The sequence below is a fragment of the Oncorhynchus mykiss genome, chromosome 14 (assembly GCF_013265735.2).
Source record: "Oncorhynchus mykiss isolate Arlee chromosome 14, USDA_OmykA_1.1, whole genome shotgun sequence".
In the NCBI taxonomy this organism is placed as follows: domain Eukaryota; kingdom Metazoa; phylum Chordata; class Actinopteri; order Salmoniformes; family Salmonidae; genus Oncorhynchus; species Oncorhynchus mykiss.
The window spans coordinates 7,663,324-7,680,640 of NC_048578.1; the positions used below are offsets into that span (position 1 = coordinate 7,663,324).

Genomic DNA, 17,317 nt, shown 5'->3' on the forward strand with positions numbered 1-17,317 from the left:
GGCACACAGAACACCAGAGAATACTAGCCAAACTCTACAATGATATCACCTAAACGTTATGCAGTTGTGAAGATCTGAACATATTCGTAGTCAGGTGCAAGCTTTCTGGATGTAACTTTACCTAAGGAGGCAAGGTGGATTTATACGCAGAATGATTAAAGATGACAAAGTAATGAGCTCTCCACAAATGCTTAAGGAGTAGGGTATACGAGGCAATTGATGTTTGAAGAAAACCTTTATTCAAAATGAAGGTGTTGAAGTTTGAAGTTGAACACTGTTGTTTCTTTTTGCATATTCCCTTGTATAGAAATACCGTTTTTAGTCAATTTTCCCAAGTCTATTGAGGTAACTATTTGCCTCAGCTTTTTAAGTATATTTGTGAGTGTATATTTGAGTAGTAAGATTAAATACATTTTACGAACCTGAGTACCATAAGTAACTGAGCAAAATCATTTGTCGAAAAGACATAGAATATCAATTACGATACGGACTAAATTCAGCGAATTAACCTTACAATGTTAGTTCTGTAACTGATTACATTAAGTATATCAAACTTATAACATTAGTTCTGGGACTTGAAGGACTTAAGCAGGTCAAACTAAAAAAAAAATGTTCTGAATGTGATAAAATTAAGTTGAATGAAAGGAATTATTGAGATCCTGTTAGTTGTTTGCACTTAATTTATTTGAGTTTGTGATGCACTAAAAGCGAAGTATATTATACTTAAATGATCCTCCTTTTTGGATTTACTTAAAAGGCTGATGCACATAGTTACCAAAAAAATGTTCAAGTAAAAGGGGCACAATATTTTTTACAGTGTACTGATTGCAACTGTGCTGTTAATGCAAAGAGGGAGAAGGTGTGTGTGTGTGTGTATGTGTGTGTGTGTGTGTGTGTGTGAGAGAGAATGCCTGTTTCCAAGCAAGCTCCAAGGCGACAACGTCAGTCTCATTTTATGAAAGAAAATTTTTATTTAGTGATTTATAAACAAAACACATTACCACTGTATCCATTTAGGTCAAATAAAAAAAAACAGAAAGAAATTAAATGTCACTACTTCACCGTCACAGTAGATGAGCAGGTGTACAAAAAAGGTTTCACAACAGATCTGCACTGATCAGTAGGCCAGGACAGCGCCACCATTGTTCACCATCATACGCTGATAAAAGAATGACAGCGTGAACGCTCACTAAACACAAGCATACACTACATATACAATTTTTACATAGGAATTGTCTTCTTTTTTCGTGTTTATTTTTTTCGTTTTTTTCTGTTGAAAGGGAAGAGATAGCTCATCACAGGATCATACATATTTCAGTTACAATATTACAGCGTTAGTTAGATCATCATGTCAAAGCCGGACACAAAACGTTTTTTTTTTGTTGTTGTTGCTTGTTCTCAAAAACGAAAATCTTATTTCCATAAAACAAAATTAACAGAGTTGAGATCAAGGGCATCACACAACAGCATTTACAAATATCGAAAAGGTTTAGTTAACGTCATACAACACCACTGTCTTGTGGAGTGCGGAGGGTGTAATATGTAGAAGATGCATGACAGAGACGGTACATACACATATCTCCTGTGGGAGTCAAAGTAAAATTATAATACGAAACAATAAAATCATAGCCATCTATTTCTATATATATATATATATTGTATCTCTATATTGTTTGAGTTTCCTTTGAGACGAACATGCAGCAGCCGCTTTAGTGGAGTGACGTCATATTGAGCCGCAAAACCTGGAGGGGGGGGTGGCGTTGCAACAACATACAGGCAGGGGAACGGGGAACCAATCGAAGCAGGGGTGATTACAAAACCTCCTGAGAGGGGATTGATGGGATAGAGCTGTGGGGTGGGAATCCTTAGATGCCCTTATTTATTCATTAATAATGTAATAATTAGCAGTATACACTGCATTTATTAATGCACAGGCCACATATATAAAAAGCAAGTCTAACTCTACATTTATTGTGTACATAAAAGCCAATGGATGACCTACTGTTTTGATTCACCAATCATAATCAATCAATTTTGAGATAAACGTGTACCCAGGAACATGGAGGATAAGCCTCGATCTCAGAACCATGTCCCAGACATCCACCCCATCCCTGTCCCCATCCCACCTCGTCCCCTCTCGCCAGTGACCACAAACAGGAATGAACAGTGTAGTATTCACAAGTTAAAAGAACTCAACCGTTTTGCACTTGGAGACAGCTGGCGTTATAGAACTCAGAATAATGGACACCCGGTCCCGACTGGGTTCTTCAGGCCTCTTCCACATTACTCCATGCTGTTCCCAGCACACCACAATGTTCAGCCTTCCCAGTTCACCCTGAAAGAACATGGGGCTAGAGGGGGAGTCCACGGCCAGAGAAAAGAGAAAGGCCGAGGGCAAGGGGGGTGGGACAAGCAGAAGCGCTGCAGATCAGTTAAAGCTAACTAAACAGAGTAGGAAATCGAGGGTCTTCTCCAAGAACAAATAGAAAGTGAAAAAGTTTCACAAATTCATCATCATCATCATGTGAAGAAGCAGTCTGTGGTTGGTGTAAGGGTGGGGATGAGAATCTGTGTGGGCAGGGGCAGGTAGTGGAAAGGGCGGGTTGGGGATGTGGAGGATGGGGGATCAGGTTGGATATCAGGTAAGTGATGGTTGCTACCAAACATTCAGAGCAGAAAGCCTCAGGCTTTTGCTGAGTGGCAGGGGGAGAGTAGAAGAGATCATCTTTAGCTAGAGACGCTCCTGCTATTCTACAAGGCTCCAACGGAGCTCAGATCAACAAGCTGGATCACAGGCCAACTCAACTGGACTCTTCTCTCTTTCGTTCTCAGGAGACTCTGAAGAGTGTTCCTCCTTTCTCTCCATCCCTCGTTCTATCTGTTTGCATTGGGCGAGAGAAGGATCTCGTCGTCCCAAAAGAGAGTAGTGAGCGAACCCATCAGGAGTAACTGCAGGGGATGCTGCTGTGCCAACCCTGAGAGAGTAGATCTACTGTACACATGTGTACTGCTTAGGAAAAAGCTTGCGTTCTGTATTAAACACAATGTTGTTTTGTTGGCTGCTCCTGTATTTTTTGTATTTTTTATTTTTGACCTCTCTCCAGTTCTCAGGTGTTCTCAGTGTCCGGGTTGTTACAGCGAGTGTGTGTCAGCGTGTTTTGTCATTGACAGCCATGTTTTCCTTGCCGTCACAGGGAACACTGACAGCAAGAGAGCGCGATAGGAAGCCGCGGCAGCAGTGCCGTGTTAGCCTTTAGCCTCAGCAACTCTCTCCCGTGCTATTTACAAGTGTGAGTGTCCAGCTCTTAAATCACCAACATTTAACTCGTCTTCTGTCGTGTAGTCTTCAGTTTACTTTCTTCTCGTCATTTCCTTTTTATTTTTTGCTCTCTTTCCGAGGCTGGCACAGAGCTGTTTTCTTCTGGCTGTTGGATTTTCTTTTCCTCTCAAAGAGAGAGAATTATACAACATGGTGGGAAGGGGTGAGACAGAGGTGCCAACGTATCCGTGGGTGGGAGGGTGAAAAGCAGAGGGTGAGGGGAGACAGTGGCTCTCGTCCCCTCGCTGAGAAGAGTAGGGAGGGAATCGTTTGGCTCAAGGTGTATAGGCTCCTGGGGGCATGGTGGAACATTTATCCATCTGTTTTTTTTCTTCTCATCAAGGCATGATTAATCAATTACCCCAGTAAGAGATTTTTGAGGCGACAGTAATCTACAATAATCTTGGTAAAGCCCGATTTTTACCAGAGAGATTTGGGCTATTATCTTTGTTGCAGGGGTGGGTATAGAGCAGACTGCAGCAGACTTTGTCTGCCTGTCTGTGTTACTGAGCCAGAGATTATGAAGTAGAATTGGGAATCTCTTTTCACCTGTGGTCTAAAATAATTGTATTTTTGTTTCCCGGTGGACTTTGGTTGGTACCTCTGTTTCAACAGCTCCCCTTCCTTCTCTTCCTCCTCCTCCTCCTCCTCCTCCTCCTCTACTCATCGTCATCCTTCCCCTTATCCTTCTTATCCTTCTTCTCCTTCTTCTTCTTCTTCTTCTTCTTGGCCTCCTCCTTCTTTCCGAAGCTGATGAAGTCGCTCTTGTCGTCCTCTCCTCCCTGCTGGCGGATAGAGATGATGGCGGGCGATCCAGGGATGATGAAGGCTTCGGGGGGGACCTCGCCGGGCTTCAGGTGCTGGGGGGGTCCACCGGGACCACCGGCGCCGTAACGGAAGTGCCAGCTGTTACTGTCCACTCCGGCTCCCATGGGTGGGGACACCTCTCCACCCTCAGCATCTAGAGACAGAGACAGAGAACCACGAAGGGTTATTAATGTTGTACTGGAATCATCTCTCTCACAACCATTGTCATCAATATTGTCTATATAGAGGGGTTGTAAGATGGTTGTAAACCACAATGTCATTGGTACAACTGTCAATGTTGTCATTGGTGTCATAGTCTTGGACACTTTCTTGAAAAGACTTGGAAACCTCTGCCGTGTCAGACTCTTCCCACATAGCATCCATTGGTGATGCCCCCATAGCACACAGTCAACACCATGCTGAAGCGTCACCCACAGGAGTTCTCTGATCACCCTGACTCCCATTGTGATGTCACTAATCGGTCACTAATCCACAGAAACAGCCATAACACCAGTCAAAAGGAAGGGGTGGCGACTCAGAATGCAAGCTTTCAAACGGTCCACTGATAAGCAGCACAGAATCAAAGTGTCCATTCTGTCGCCCCTCGCCACGGCTAGGGCCCCCGGTCGGCGCTGTGGGACAAGACATGAAGCGCTCCATCACACAGGGAGAGGCGGGGAAAGGTCAGGGAATAAAGACATGGCATTTAAACGGAAAGTCAACAAGCCGTTTACACGCTGAGCGTTAGTTCTGGGAGATGACTGCGCTTTCAACTTCCATCACAGATCGCCACTGAAGCGCTAAGAATAAAAAAGGTAAATGGAGATAGTGTCTGTTCAATAGAAGTGTTTACCTTATGTGTGTGTGTGTGTGTGCGTGTGCGTGTGTCTGAGTAAGTAGCCCAAACAACGGCGACCTAAACCATCTCAAACGCTCAGCATTTTAAGTGGTCTCCAGTTAGTTAAAGAGTCTGTACTCAGTACTTTGAGAAAGGCAGGTGTGAAACAACCTCGATAAACTGTCCGCTCTCCCTCAGTCTCTCGACACACATCAGGACTCACTGCAGCAGAGCAGAGTAGAGCGACACCTGGCTCAGCTCTCAGCTCTCCCCTCCCAACCCGACCCCATCAATCTGCCCAAGGAGAGAGAACGCATAAACAACACCCTTAAAGGGGTAGGGGCGCTCACATAAATAACTCCTCATTAAAGGGGATGGGGAAGGTGATGGCAGAGGTGCCCGGTCAGTCAAACAGCCTGCTCACTGTGACTCTGCGTTCAAAAGGCGTGTGTGGGTTGAAGAGCCGGAGTGCATGTAACAGAGCTCACACCCCACCCTGACAACCCAGGGATCCCGAGGGGACTGTTCTAACTACTCAGTCCCATTACACACACAAACCGACGCACATACACACTCCACCAGCAAAACACACCCCACACCACTTTGCCTCATTCCTCACAGCTATGACCTAGTTGCGATACTTCCTTCACATATTACACTTTTTATTTGTCTCTCTTGTTTTTGACTTCCCTCTAAAGGGGAGTTTAACAAAACAGAGTTCATCCAAGCAGAAGGAACAGTGTCTGGAAGAGGGAGGACTGGCCTCATATAACACCCAGGGTATGGAAGGCCATCTCCCCAGTCCCTGTCCTCAACAACCTTGCCTCTATTGGAGAGTTAGGAGGACAAGCTATGGTAGTACTTTCAGCTCAAATTCCCATTAACATAGTCCCATCTGTCAAGAAAAAGCTAAAGGCATCCTGAATACACAAACATATACAGGGGGGGAAAAACGAAAGGAAAAAAAAAAAACGTTTTTAAGTATGAAGCACCCCATGGGAAAGAGACCCATCATTTGGTACAGGGCAAGAGTTCAGTAAGTCGGTTGTGATCAGCCAGTACATGTCTCATTCAGCAGGTAGTGATTGAAGTGGCCAGGGGGAGCCATTGTTACACGGCTTCAAGGAACAAGAATAGCGGCACAAATGTAGTCTGCCTCAATAACAACCAAGCAGAGCTCAGAACGACAAGACGGAGCTAGATCACTGATCTATTCTAGCGCCACACTACTCCTCTCTTCTCCCGCTTCCTCTCTCAATTCAAAAGGAACCAAAATAGTTTTTTTGTTTGTTGCCAAAAACATTTCCTCTGGCAATTAGTGACCATTAAAAAACTGATAAAAACGATGGAATATGCAGATTTTTATGAAGCTCCCCACGCTTTCTCTCCCGTTCCCCTATCACCTCTTCTCCTCTCCTTCCTTCCCTTCCTTCCTCCGCCTCCGTTCCCTAACTGACTCCTCTCTCTTTTCCTCCCTCTCTATTTTTCTCCCCCCCCCCACCCTTTTTCCTTACCCGACTTTGCTCTCTCCTCTCCATCTCTCTCCCTCCCCTCTCTTTGCGGCCCTATTTCCCTCCCAGCCTCTCTCCTCCTACTCCCCCCTCTGTACTGGCCCGGGCTCTCTGCTGGAGCTGCTCAGAGTGATGGATTCTGGGAGTAAATCCAGGCTGGGCGTCAGGAGAGTGTGATGTCCCCTGCACTGCACACACTCCTAATCTCTCTTATGGAGTCAAACACTGCAGCAAGCCTTTCTGGATGATGGGACGCCGTCCTATTCCCCCTCTCATAGATACAGATGCTACGTCCCAATCCTTTACCCTTCTGCCCTAAAGTGTGCACTTATTCACTTCCCTTCGTGGACTTAAAAGGAAATGAGTGGTGTAAGAATATGGCCACATCTGTCTCTAGCCAATGCTAGAAGGTAGAGAATTGGGACGCAGGGGAAAGATTATAGCGAATATCCTCATTACCAGCGGCCATTTTGCCTACTCTGTAAGAGGGCACAGATTGGCCGATTGAAACAGACACAGAGTTCCAGCAGTCACATAGTCTTCCTTTTAACTTCCTATTCAAGCCAGGAGTGCTATCTGACCTCCGCTGATGTGACATCAGCGCCGTGAGATAGAGTCGGACACACGTACATTGACTTTTTAAAAACATTTTAGCCATTTATCAGACGCTCTTATCCACAGCACTTGCCGTTAGTGCATCCATCTTAAGATAGCTAGCTGAGACAACCACCCATCACAGGCCTAGTAAGTACACTTTCCCTCAATAAAGTAGCTATCAGCAAAGGGGGGAGTCAAATGGAAGTGTTGGTTCAGGATTTTTTATTTTCAGACAGAGGATGAGGATAAGAGGGAGAGAGGAGTAGGAGACAGATACAATCTTTCTCTCTCTCTCTCTCTCTGACATGGAGACAGTGGGAGAGTCTGTATCAATCTTGGGTTACTGCCCTTATCTGACTCCCAGCCAACATTGTGATCTGATTCTGCTCTTTAAAAGGGATAAATGATAAAAGAGAGGAGGAATGAGAGGGGAAAGGGAAAGACAGCAATCATAGAAAGTGGTAGGGTATTTACTCTAAAATGCATTTGCTCAGCTATGCTGTCCCTGGGTAATTTCCTGTCTAAAACAATGCAGGCAGATAAAGAGATACCCGTGCCCCTGATGCAAACATAAAGTCATAAACAGATAGGACCCCAGAGAGTGATGAGTCACTGCAGGGCCGGCTCCAGCCCTTTGGGGGCCCTAAGCTAGAGTTGATTTTAAAGTTAATTTTGCCATGGAGCGTAGAGAAAAGGTTGCAGGTTTATAACTCATTTTATGCAAGTTGTTTTTTAGTTGCCATGGGGCGGAGAGAAAAATGAGCAATTTTACAGCACGTTCCACACATTTTGCAATGACTTATGCCATGTTAAAATTATATCTGAGTGACAATGGCTAAAAAAAAAATCTATGGGGGGCCGTCAATGGAGGTCATGACCCCTGGGCAAATGCCCTTCATGTCCGGTCGGTAATACGGCCATGATTACTCAAGGTTTTGGTAGTTGGCAAGACTAATTTACCAATCGAAAAATGTTTAGTGAGTGACAGTTGAGTGACTGTCATTGAATGACAAAAGAAGAACTGCTGATGCACAACCAAAGTAAATGAAGACCGCAACTGAGTTCCACAAAGTGGGATTACAATTAATGTAATTGTCATTCTTTTTGTGAACAATCGACACAAAATACTCTGTAAATGTCAAAGTGAAAAGATAATAATATATATAGATTAATAAAAAAAATAATACAAGTAATAACTAAAATGTAGTCTTACATAAATATTCAGCTACTTTGAGAGCGATTACAGCTGTACGTCTTTCAGGGAGGTCTCTAAAGGTTTGGTTTGCACAACTGGATTGCACAATATTTTTCCCATTATTCTTTTCAAAAATCTTCAAGCTCTGTCATGATGTTGCGGATCGTGGCTAGATTCCAGTAAAAACTGTAACTTGGAACATTCACAGGAACATTCACTGTCTTTTTGGTAAGCAAATCCAGTATAGATTTGGCCTTGTGTTGTTGGTTGTGGTCCTCTCCCAGTCTCTGGTGTAAATCAAACTGAAGCAGGTTCTCCTCTAGGATTTTGCCTGTACTTAGCTCCTTCCCGTTTGTTTTTATCCTAAAAAACTCCACAGTATTTGCCGATGACAAGCATACCCATAACATGATGCATCCACAACTATGCTTGAAAATAAGAAGACAGTTACCTAGTGATGTGTTGTGTTGGATTTGCCCCAAACATAACGCTTTGCATTTAAGACAAAAAAGTGTTTTCATTTGCCGTGTTTTGTTGCAGTATTACTTTAGTTCCTTGCTGCAAACAAGATGCACGTTTGGGAATATTTGTGTTCTGTATATTTGTATTCTTCTTTTCATGCTGTCATTTAGAACATGATTGTGATCTACCACAATGTTGTTGCTCTATCCTCAGTTTTCTCCCATCACAGCCATTGAACTCTCTAGCTGTTTTAAAATCGCAAATGGCATCATGGTGACATCTCTGAGGAGTTTCATTCCTGTCCTGCAGTCCGGTTTAATGTGTCTGGGTGGTTGAATACAATAATTATTAACTTGACCATGATTAAAGAGATATTCATGGTCTGATTTGTTATTGTTAGCCATCTACCAAACACGGCCCTGCTTTATGAGACGTTGGAAAAGCTCTCTGTAGTAGTCTTTGTAGTTGAATGTGCGCTTGAAATGCAATGCTTGACTGAGGGGTCTTACAGATGTTGTATGGATGGGGGACAGAGGAAGGGTGAGTCATTCAAAAATCATGTCAACCACTAATATTTCACACAGAGTGAGTCCATGTAACTTATTATGTGATTTGTTAAGTCAAATTTGATCACAGAACTAATTTAGGCTTGCCTAAACATATGGGGCTGAATACTTTTGCAACGACTCTATTTTAGTTATTTAATTTGTATTAATCTGTTTCCTTCCACTTTGACATGACAGAGTATTTTGTATAGATTGTAAAAAAATTAAATACAAATAAAACCACTTTTTAACACACAAAAATGTGAATAAATCCAAGAGGGCTGAATAGTTTTGCAAGGCACTGTATACTGTATATTCTTATGCCCGCAGCCGACCCTGAGTCACTGTGATGGAAATCAGACAGATGCAGCAGGACCTGATAGGGCCGGGAAGAGGAGAGAAGCAGCATCACACCGGGTCAAAGACATTACAGCTGGGTAGAAGAGCCTTTTGATTGTCTGTGACATATCATGACCGAGTCAAAAGCCCCATGACTGAGTCCAGAGCCGGGCGGCCCTATACACTCACTACGCAAGTTGTGTAGGGCCCCGCAAATTACACAAGGGCCCCGCCTTCCCCTTGTGTCAAAGCAGGTGTCAATGTTTACAACTTCGATGAGAGGATGAAGCGGAACTATCCTTCTGGTCATGAAAAAGAGAGGAAAAACACCATGAGAGTGAATTGCGGGAACAGCAATCAGGTAAACTTGTGTTCTCTCCCCTCCGAGTTGATGTCAGCAAATAACAGTAACGTTAAGTTGATGTGCAAGCTTGCAGTGCATCTCTCTCTAGTCTGACTGTCTTGCTAACCTAGCTGGGCAGTGCATCTGTTGGTCTGTCTGTGCCTTGCTTGCTTGCCAGCCACTTCCAGGGCTGTGTTCTGTGACTTTTGCCTGACAAAAGTGAGAGTGAAATACAACTATTCATTACGTTTGATAAACGCCAACGGGCAACAGGGTTTATAAACTGCAGCTCGGAAAAGATAACAGCGTTGCGCGTGCACAAAATGAAACTCGCACTTTCCAGCAGCAACCTCTGTGGGGACCAGTCCAAACAACATATGGGCGTGATGACACACCTCAGACACACACAATTTTAAACAAGACAATGATTATCTAGTCTCTCAGTCAAGGTTTAGTTACAACTCTGGACTAATGCAAGATGGAAAGCAATGGATTGACTGTCACGTTCGGACCTTTGTTATTTTATTATGTCTTTGTTTTAGTATGGACAGGGCGTGAGTTGGGTGGGTTGTCTATGTTCCTTTTTCTATTGATTTGGGATTGCTGTGTTCGGCCTGGTATGGTTCTCAATCTGAGGCAGCTGTAATCGTTGTCCCTGATTGAGAATCATACTTAGGGAGCCTGGTTTCACTTTTGAGTTGTGGGTGTTTGTTTTCCGTGTCAGTGTTTGGTCCACACGGTACTGTTTCGGTTTAGTTATTTGACGTTGTCGTTTATTATTTTTGTTTCAGTGTTCACGTTTCTTATTAAAAACCAAGATGAACACTTACCACGCTGCGCATTGGTCCTCCGATATTTCCTACTACTCCTCCTCGTCAAAGGAGACAACCGTTACATTGACATTGACTATTGATTTATATATTACATTTAAAATGTTGATTAGCTGGGCATACTGGGCAATATGGATGTACATCTCTCAGTAAATAATAACCATCAGGTATTCAGCCAAGCCATAGTATAAATAATGTTTAAAATGTGAAAATGTATAATTTGGAAATCTGGGGGAGACCGTTTGAATGGGCCTGATGCAGCTGATGAAATTAATAATAGTATTGTTATCTATAATTTATAAGTGTTATGCTTAAGTTTGTCAGTAGAGGAGATGCTGGATCATCAGCCAGTACAAGCACAGACTCAGTTGATCCACATCCAGCCTCAGCCAGTACTAACACAGACCCAGTACAGCCGGGCTTCAGCAAATACTAACACAGACCCAGTACTGGCAGCTTCAGCAAGTACTAACACAGACCCAGGTGAAGTACAGGCAGCCTCAGCCAGTATTAGCACAACCAGAGGTGTACAGCCAGTATCAGATACAAGCAGCTAAGACCCTAATAGAACAGTTGCTGCTCCACCAAATGACCCAGCAGATTGGCCCCCAGTCTTAACAGACTGTATGAGGACTGAGTTGGTGCACAGAGGTCCATTCAAACCAGGACTGGATTGTTCTGAGCTGGCTTTCACACTCAATCAAAAACAAGGCTGTGTATTGTTTTTGCTGTGAGCTCTTTTCTACAAAAGACTACAAAACAATAAAGGAAGGCGTGAATGAGTGGTCAAATATCAACGCCATTCTGAAATCCTACGAGGGTAGTCCTGAGCACACCAACGATATGACTAAGTGGAGAGAACTTGATCTGCGCCTAAGTCGGGGACAGACTCTTGACCAGATTAAAAAATGACAATTTGTGGAGGCCGAAAGAAAGAGATGGCGGGATGTCCTTACACGTTTCATAGGTATCACCCAGTCCCTGGCTGAAAGAAACCTAGCATGCTGTCCGTTCATCAGACAAACTCTTCCAACCAGATAATAAAAACTTCCTAAAAGAGGTTGTATCACTGGAAGAATTTGACCCCCTTCTCAGAAAAACTAAAGATGGAGCGACACATGCTCATTACCTTGGGAAGCGCACACAGAATGAGCTGATACAGATTGTGAGCGGCAAGACTCTGGAAGCAATAGTGACTCAAGTAAGAGACTCAAAGTACTTTTCCATTATCTTGGACTGTACACCTGACATTAGTCACCAGGAGCCAATGTCCATTATTCTGAAAAGCGTGGTTTTAAAGGGAAAGCCAGAGCTCAAGGAGCACTTACTCTGCTTCGTGAATGTTGAGGTTACAACAGATTTGAATCTGTCCACCACTGTTATCTTAGATAAAGCTGAACGAGCTGAAGATTTCATATGAAGATTGCAGAGGGCAAGCTTATGATAATGGGGCCAACATGAAGGTTAAGCACCAAGGAGTACAAGCCAGACTGCTCCAAAAAAAATCCCAGAGCCTGCTCGTCCCATGCGGAGCACACACTCTAAACCTTGTCATTGCAGATGCTGCCAAATCTTTAAAAGCTGCAGTTGAGTTTTTTGGGCGTGTGCAAAAGCTCTTCACCATCTTTTCAGATGGCACACAAAGACGGGGTGTTTTAAAGAAACACGTGAACATAACCGTGAAGTCATGGAGTGACACAAGATGGGAGAGTAGGCTCCAAACTGTTCATGCAATCAGGTATCAGGCTTCTGAGGTTCGGGAGGCATTACTGGAAGCCAGACAGATGATCAACGATCCTGTGGCCAAAGTGGAGGCACAAGCACTTGCAGAGGAAGTTGGGTCCCACTGCTTCTTGGTTTGCTGTGTCGTATGGTGTGAGATACTGACAATGACAAACGAGGTGAACATGCTCCTCCAATCCGCCTCAATGCAGTTGGATATCGCAATGAATTTAACCTCAAATGCAAAGGCCTCCCTCACTACATACGGGGAAACTGGATTCTCTGAGGCCCAGACAACAGCCAAAAAGCATTTGTGAAGAAATTAATGTGGAGGCTGTTCTGAAAGAGAGGAGACTGAGAATCAGCAAGAAGCATTTCAGCTATAAGACTCCCAATGAACCAGTGACTGATGCACTGAAAAACCTTGAAGTCGACTCTGCTGTGACGTCCATGGACGAGAGATTTGAAACACTCAACCGGTCGAAAACCAAATATGGAGTGCTGCTGAACTTCAGTGCTGCCTCTCAGATGTCCAGTGAATCTTTAAAGGTTCACTGTATGGAAGTTGAAAACACTCAAACCTTCAGAGACGACTGTGACACCAGTGGAATGGATCTGGCACACGAGATTCAGAATGTACCTGATCTGCCATCAGGTAAGATGACTGCCTTTGAGCTGCTCTCCTTTCTCTGTGAGAAACACCCGGAGGAACTCTATATCCTAACCTTTTGGACGGCCCTAAGAATTGCAGTCACCCTACCAGCAACAGTAGCATCGGCAGGGGAGGAGCTTTTCAAAATGAAAGCTCCTCAAAAGCTACCTGAGGTCTTCCATGTCACAGGGACGTGTGTGAAGGGTCTGGCCATCATGAGCATGTATCATGACGTGGGGGAAACACAAGTCCTATGATGACATCATTGGTGGCTTTGACTCAAGAAAGTGCAGAAGAGGAATGTTTTGATGGTAAGATTTTAATTCAAACATTCAAATGTTTACGCACTTAGTAACATTTAAGATTGCACGGCAGAAGTGCATTTGTGTAAATGACTGCTTAACTTCTTAACTAACCATGTGACATACTTTCTCAATTTCTTCCAGACAGTCCAGATAGACTGGTGCCCATGCTGATGCTGAAAATGCCCAGGCTGTAGAGGGAACCACAGTTAAACACACAGCTGTATAGGTTTTATTGGACTATTTTAAGACATATAGCTGCAGCCATAGCCCATAGGCTTATGTTTACATTGTACAGACAAAGCTAATTGTATAATATTGTGAGAACTGGACTAATTACCAGGCAGCAGAGCCAAAGCTCAGTGTTATATTTTATTATTTCTACATTTTATATTTTCTACAATTTCTTATTTATGTTCATGTTAATATTCACTATTCTGTTCTGTATAGGTCTACTTATTCTTAGAGAGACGGATGGAGCAAACTGTTTTAAAGGAGGGAGGGGCACTGGGTGTCAGGTGTGACTATGTGCCAATGGCAAATGGTTTACATGGCTCACGGGCCCCTTAGCAGAATTTTGCTTAGGGCCCCAGGGAGGTCAGGACCGGCTCTGACTGGGTCTGACTGCATGTCAAAATCCTGGTCAGAATGAATCGCTCCCACCTCTTCTTCTTAAACTTTCTAAATCCATTAATGCTTCCTTGTCTATATATTTCGATGCACACTGCTTTATGCCCTCAAGACAACAAGTGGGAACCCCCACTTTTCCTCCTCTTTGTTTTAATTGAGCCATGACAATCAAACAGGAACAGCAAATCTGTCTGTGCTCCAATCATCTTTTTCCCCTCCCTCCCAGCATCTCTCCATCCCTCTCTGACCTTCTTTCTCTACTCCCCTTTCGTTCCCTCTACCCATTCCACTCTCCCTTCTCCCCCCCCTTCACTCCCTCTCTTCCTCTCTCTCACCTATCAGGATGGCAACAAAGGCACCTGCCACGACCAGCACAGAACCACACACAACCATAACCTCTAAATCAAATCCCTTGATTGGTGTACACTTTTTCTCCATTCCTAGCAAGCACAGCTGATTAATCAAATTACATTCTAAACTGATGATCATGAGTAGGTGATTATTGGAGTCAGGCGTGTTAGCTGGGGCAAAAATGTGACACCAATCAGGCCCTCGAGGACTGGAATTTCCTTGTTCTAGATGGTAGCGGGTGAATAGTCCCGTGGTTCGGGTGGCTGAGGTCCTTAATGATCTTCTTGGCCTTCCTGTGAAACCGAGTGCTGTAGATGTCCAGGAGGGCAGACAGTGTGCCCCCAGTGATTGCGTTGGCCTGACCACACCACCCTCTAGAGAGCCCTGCGGTTGCGGACGGTGCAATTGCCGTACCAGGCGGTGCTACTACTCGACAGGATGCTCTCAATGGTGCATCTGCAGAAGTTTGTGAGGGTCTTAGTGGCCAAGCATTTGCACCTTCTTCACAATGCTGTCTGTGTGGGTGGACCATTTTAGGTTGTCAGTGATGTGCACGCAGAGGAACTTGAAGCTTTTGACCCTCTCCACTGTGGCCCTGTCAATGTTGATCGGGGCGTGCTCCCTCTGCTGTCTCCTGAAGTCCACAATTAGCCAATCGTTATGTTGATGTCAAGAGAGAGGTTATTTTCCTGGCACCACTCCACCAGGTCTCTCACCTCCTCCCTGTAGGATATATCGTCGTTGTTGGCAATCAGGCCTACCACTGTTGTGTTGTCAGCAAACTTGATGATTGAGTTGGAGACTCAGGCAGTCATTGGTGAACAGGGAGTACAGGAGGGGCCTAAGCACTGTCTGATTTGTCAATGGCTGTTGCATTGGAAAAATCTCTCTCTCTCTTACTTGCCTCCCTTACTCACCCTTCCTCCAGCTCGAAGTCTCTCATTTCTTCTGACCTTTCATCTAATCTAGCGTGAAACCTGGTCCAGCAAATACCCGTCCCCTTCCAGTGATTGATAGAGCGTTAATTATGCCCATCACTGTTATGGCAACGTTATTATGATTGGAAATTAAACAGCTTGTCAATCACTGATCATTAAGAGGCACATTAGTGTTGTGAAGGATTCATTTTACACTGGGATGACCACAGCATAACACCCTCTCTGTATATGTGTATCTCTCTCTGCTGTGTTTCTACATTTCTGAGTCTCTTCCTCTTCCTCTCTGTCTTTACCAAAGATCAGAATCGTAGCCCGACACACTCCAAGTATTTCAGAACTCTTACGTAATCGTTCTCTCAGAAACAAATATCCAAAGCAATACACTCCTCTAATGTAGCCTAACTCTCTGTCTCTCTTTCTCCGTCTGTCCGTCTCTCTCCATCTGTCTGTCTGTCTCTCTCTCTCCGTCTCTCTCTCCGTCTGTCCGTCTCTCTCCATCTGTCTGTCTGTCTCTCTCTCTCCGTCTCTCTCTCCATCTGTCTGTCTCTCTGTCTGACTGTCTCTCTCAGTCGGTCTGTCTGTCTCTCTGACTGTCTCTCTCCGTCTCTCTCTCCGTCTCTCTCTCTGTCTGTCTGTCTCTCTGACTCTCTCTCTCCGTCTCTCTCTCTGTCTGTCTGTCTCTCTGTCTGACTGTCTCTCTCAGTCGGTCTGTCTGTCTCTCTGACTGTCTCTCTCCGTCTGTCTCTCTCTCTCTCTCTCTCTCTCCATCTCTCTCGCCGTCTGTCTGTCTCTCCGTCTGACTGTCTGTCTCTCTCTGAATGTCTCTCTCCGACTGTCTCCCTCTCTCTCTGTCTGTCTCTCCGTCTGTTTGTCTCTCCATCTGTCTGTCTCTCCGTCTCTCTCTCCGTCTCTCTCTCCGTCTCTCTCTCCGTCTCTCTCTCCGTCTCTCTGCTGACCAAGGTTTTCACAGTGACTTAAATCATCCAGGAGCTCCACGATCCATCGGCCGCTTGAGCAGAAGCGCAGTGGAGCGCAGTGCAGGCTGACATAATGAAGGAAGGAGGAGGAGGAGAGAGGACGAGGAGGAGGAGAGAGAAGAAGAGGAGAGAGAGGAAGTACAGGGATGCGGGTATGAAATGCGATCCACCCAGAAAGGTAGAAAAACTGCTACTAAAAATCCTGAAGATAATGGGTTGTTGTGATAGCAAATCAAATTATTTGTATTGGTCACATTCACATATGTAGCAGATTGTTATTGCGGGTGTAGTGAAACGCAATGGTCCCAGCTCTCGTGGCTGGGACCACACCCTTCTTTATCAAAACACCTGCGCTCCGTGTGTGTGTGCATACGTGTACATGCGTGAGTGTGTGTGTGAGTGTGTATTATGAGGACTGAAACCCTAAGCGATACTGCTGTCTCTTCAAAACCTAATTGTTATTCATGCATCTGTATTTTTCTGCCTGTGCCTGGGTAGTGACAGGAGTATATGTGTGTCTGCATGAATCACCATATATTCCCCTGACTGATAACGGCAACATGAAGGAGCAAGTGTACTTGTGTGTATAAAAATAAACTATGGCGACTGGTTGTGTGTGTTGTTTTTTTTTTAAACGAGAAATTACAGTATCTGTTGGTGACAGTGATTGTGTGTTTCTCTTCACCGTGTGTATGTGCGTATGTGTGCGCACCTTGAAGTGTGATGCCCAGACGGATCATGTGACAGATGGTGGAGACAAGCTCTCCCAAGAGACCGTCCTCAACAGCCTCACAAAGAGGTGCCACTGCCAACTCTCTCTCTGTGTGTGTGTGTGTGTGTGTGTCTCATCTAAATGAGAGCAGTGCTTCTAATGAGGATGATATAGTCATTAATAGTGACATGACTGTTAGCAGACTATTAGAAACAGATTTATTCTAAGTGAAGCAGAGAGAGCGAGA

General features: G+C 44.5%; 1 protein-coding gene across 23 annotated transcripts in view; it reads right to left on the reverse strand.

The window, feature by feature from the left end:
* Positions 1 to 946: 946 nt before the first annotated feature.
* The window catches only part of LOC110488691 (protocadherin alpha-C2), a 213,341-nt gene continuing 196,970 nt past the window's right edge, over positions 947 to 17,317 (reverse strand). For all 23 annotated transcript variants that reach the window (XM_036942812.1, XM_036942825.1, XM_036942814.1 and 20 more), the window contains one exon: positions 947 to 4,280. In XM_036942812.1, coding sequence (XP_036798707.1) covers positions 3,979 to 4,280 — 302 coding nt within the window. In that variant the 3' untranslated portion in view covers positions 947 to 3,978. The remainder of the gene's footprint in view (positions 4,281 to 17,317) is intronic.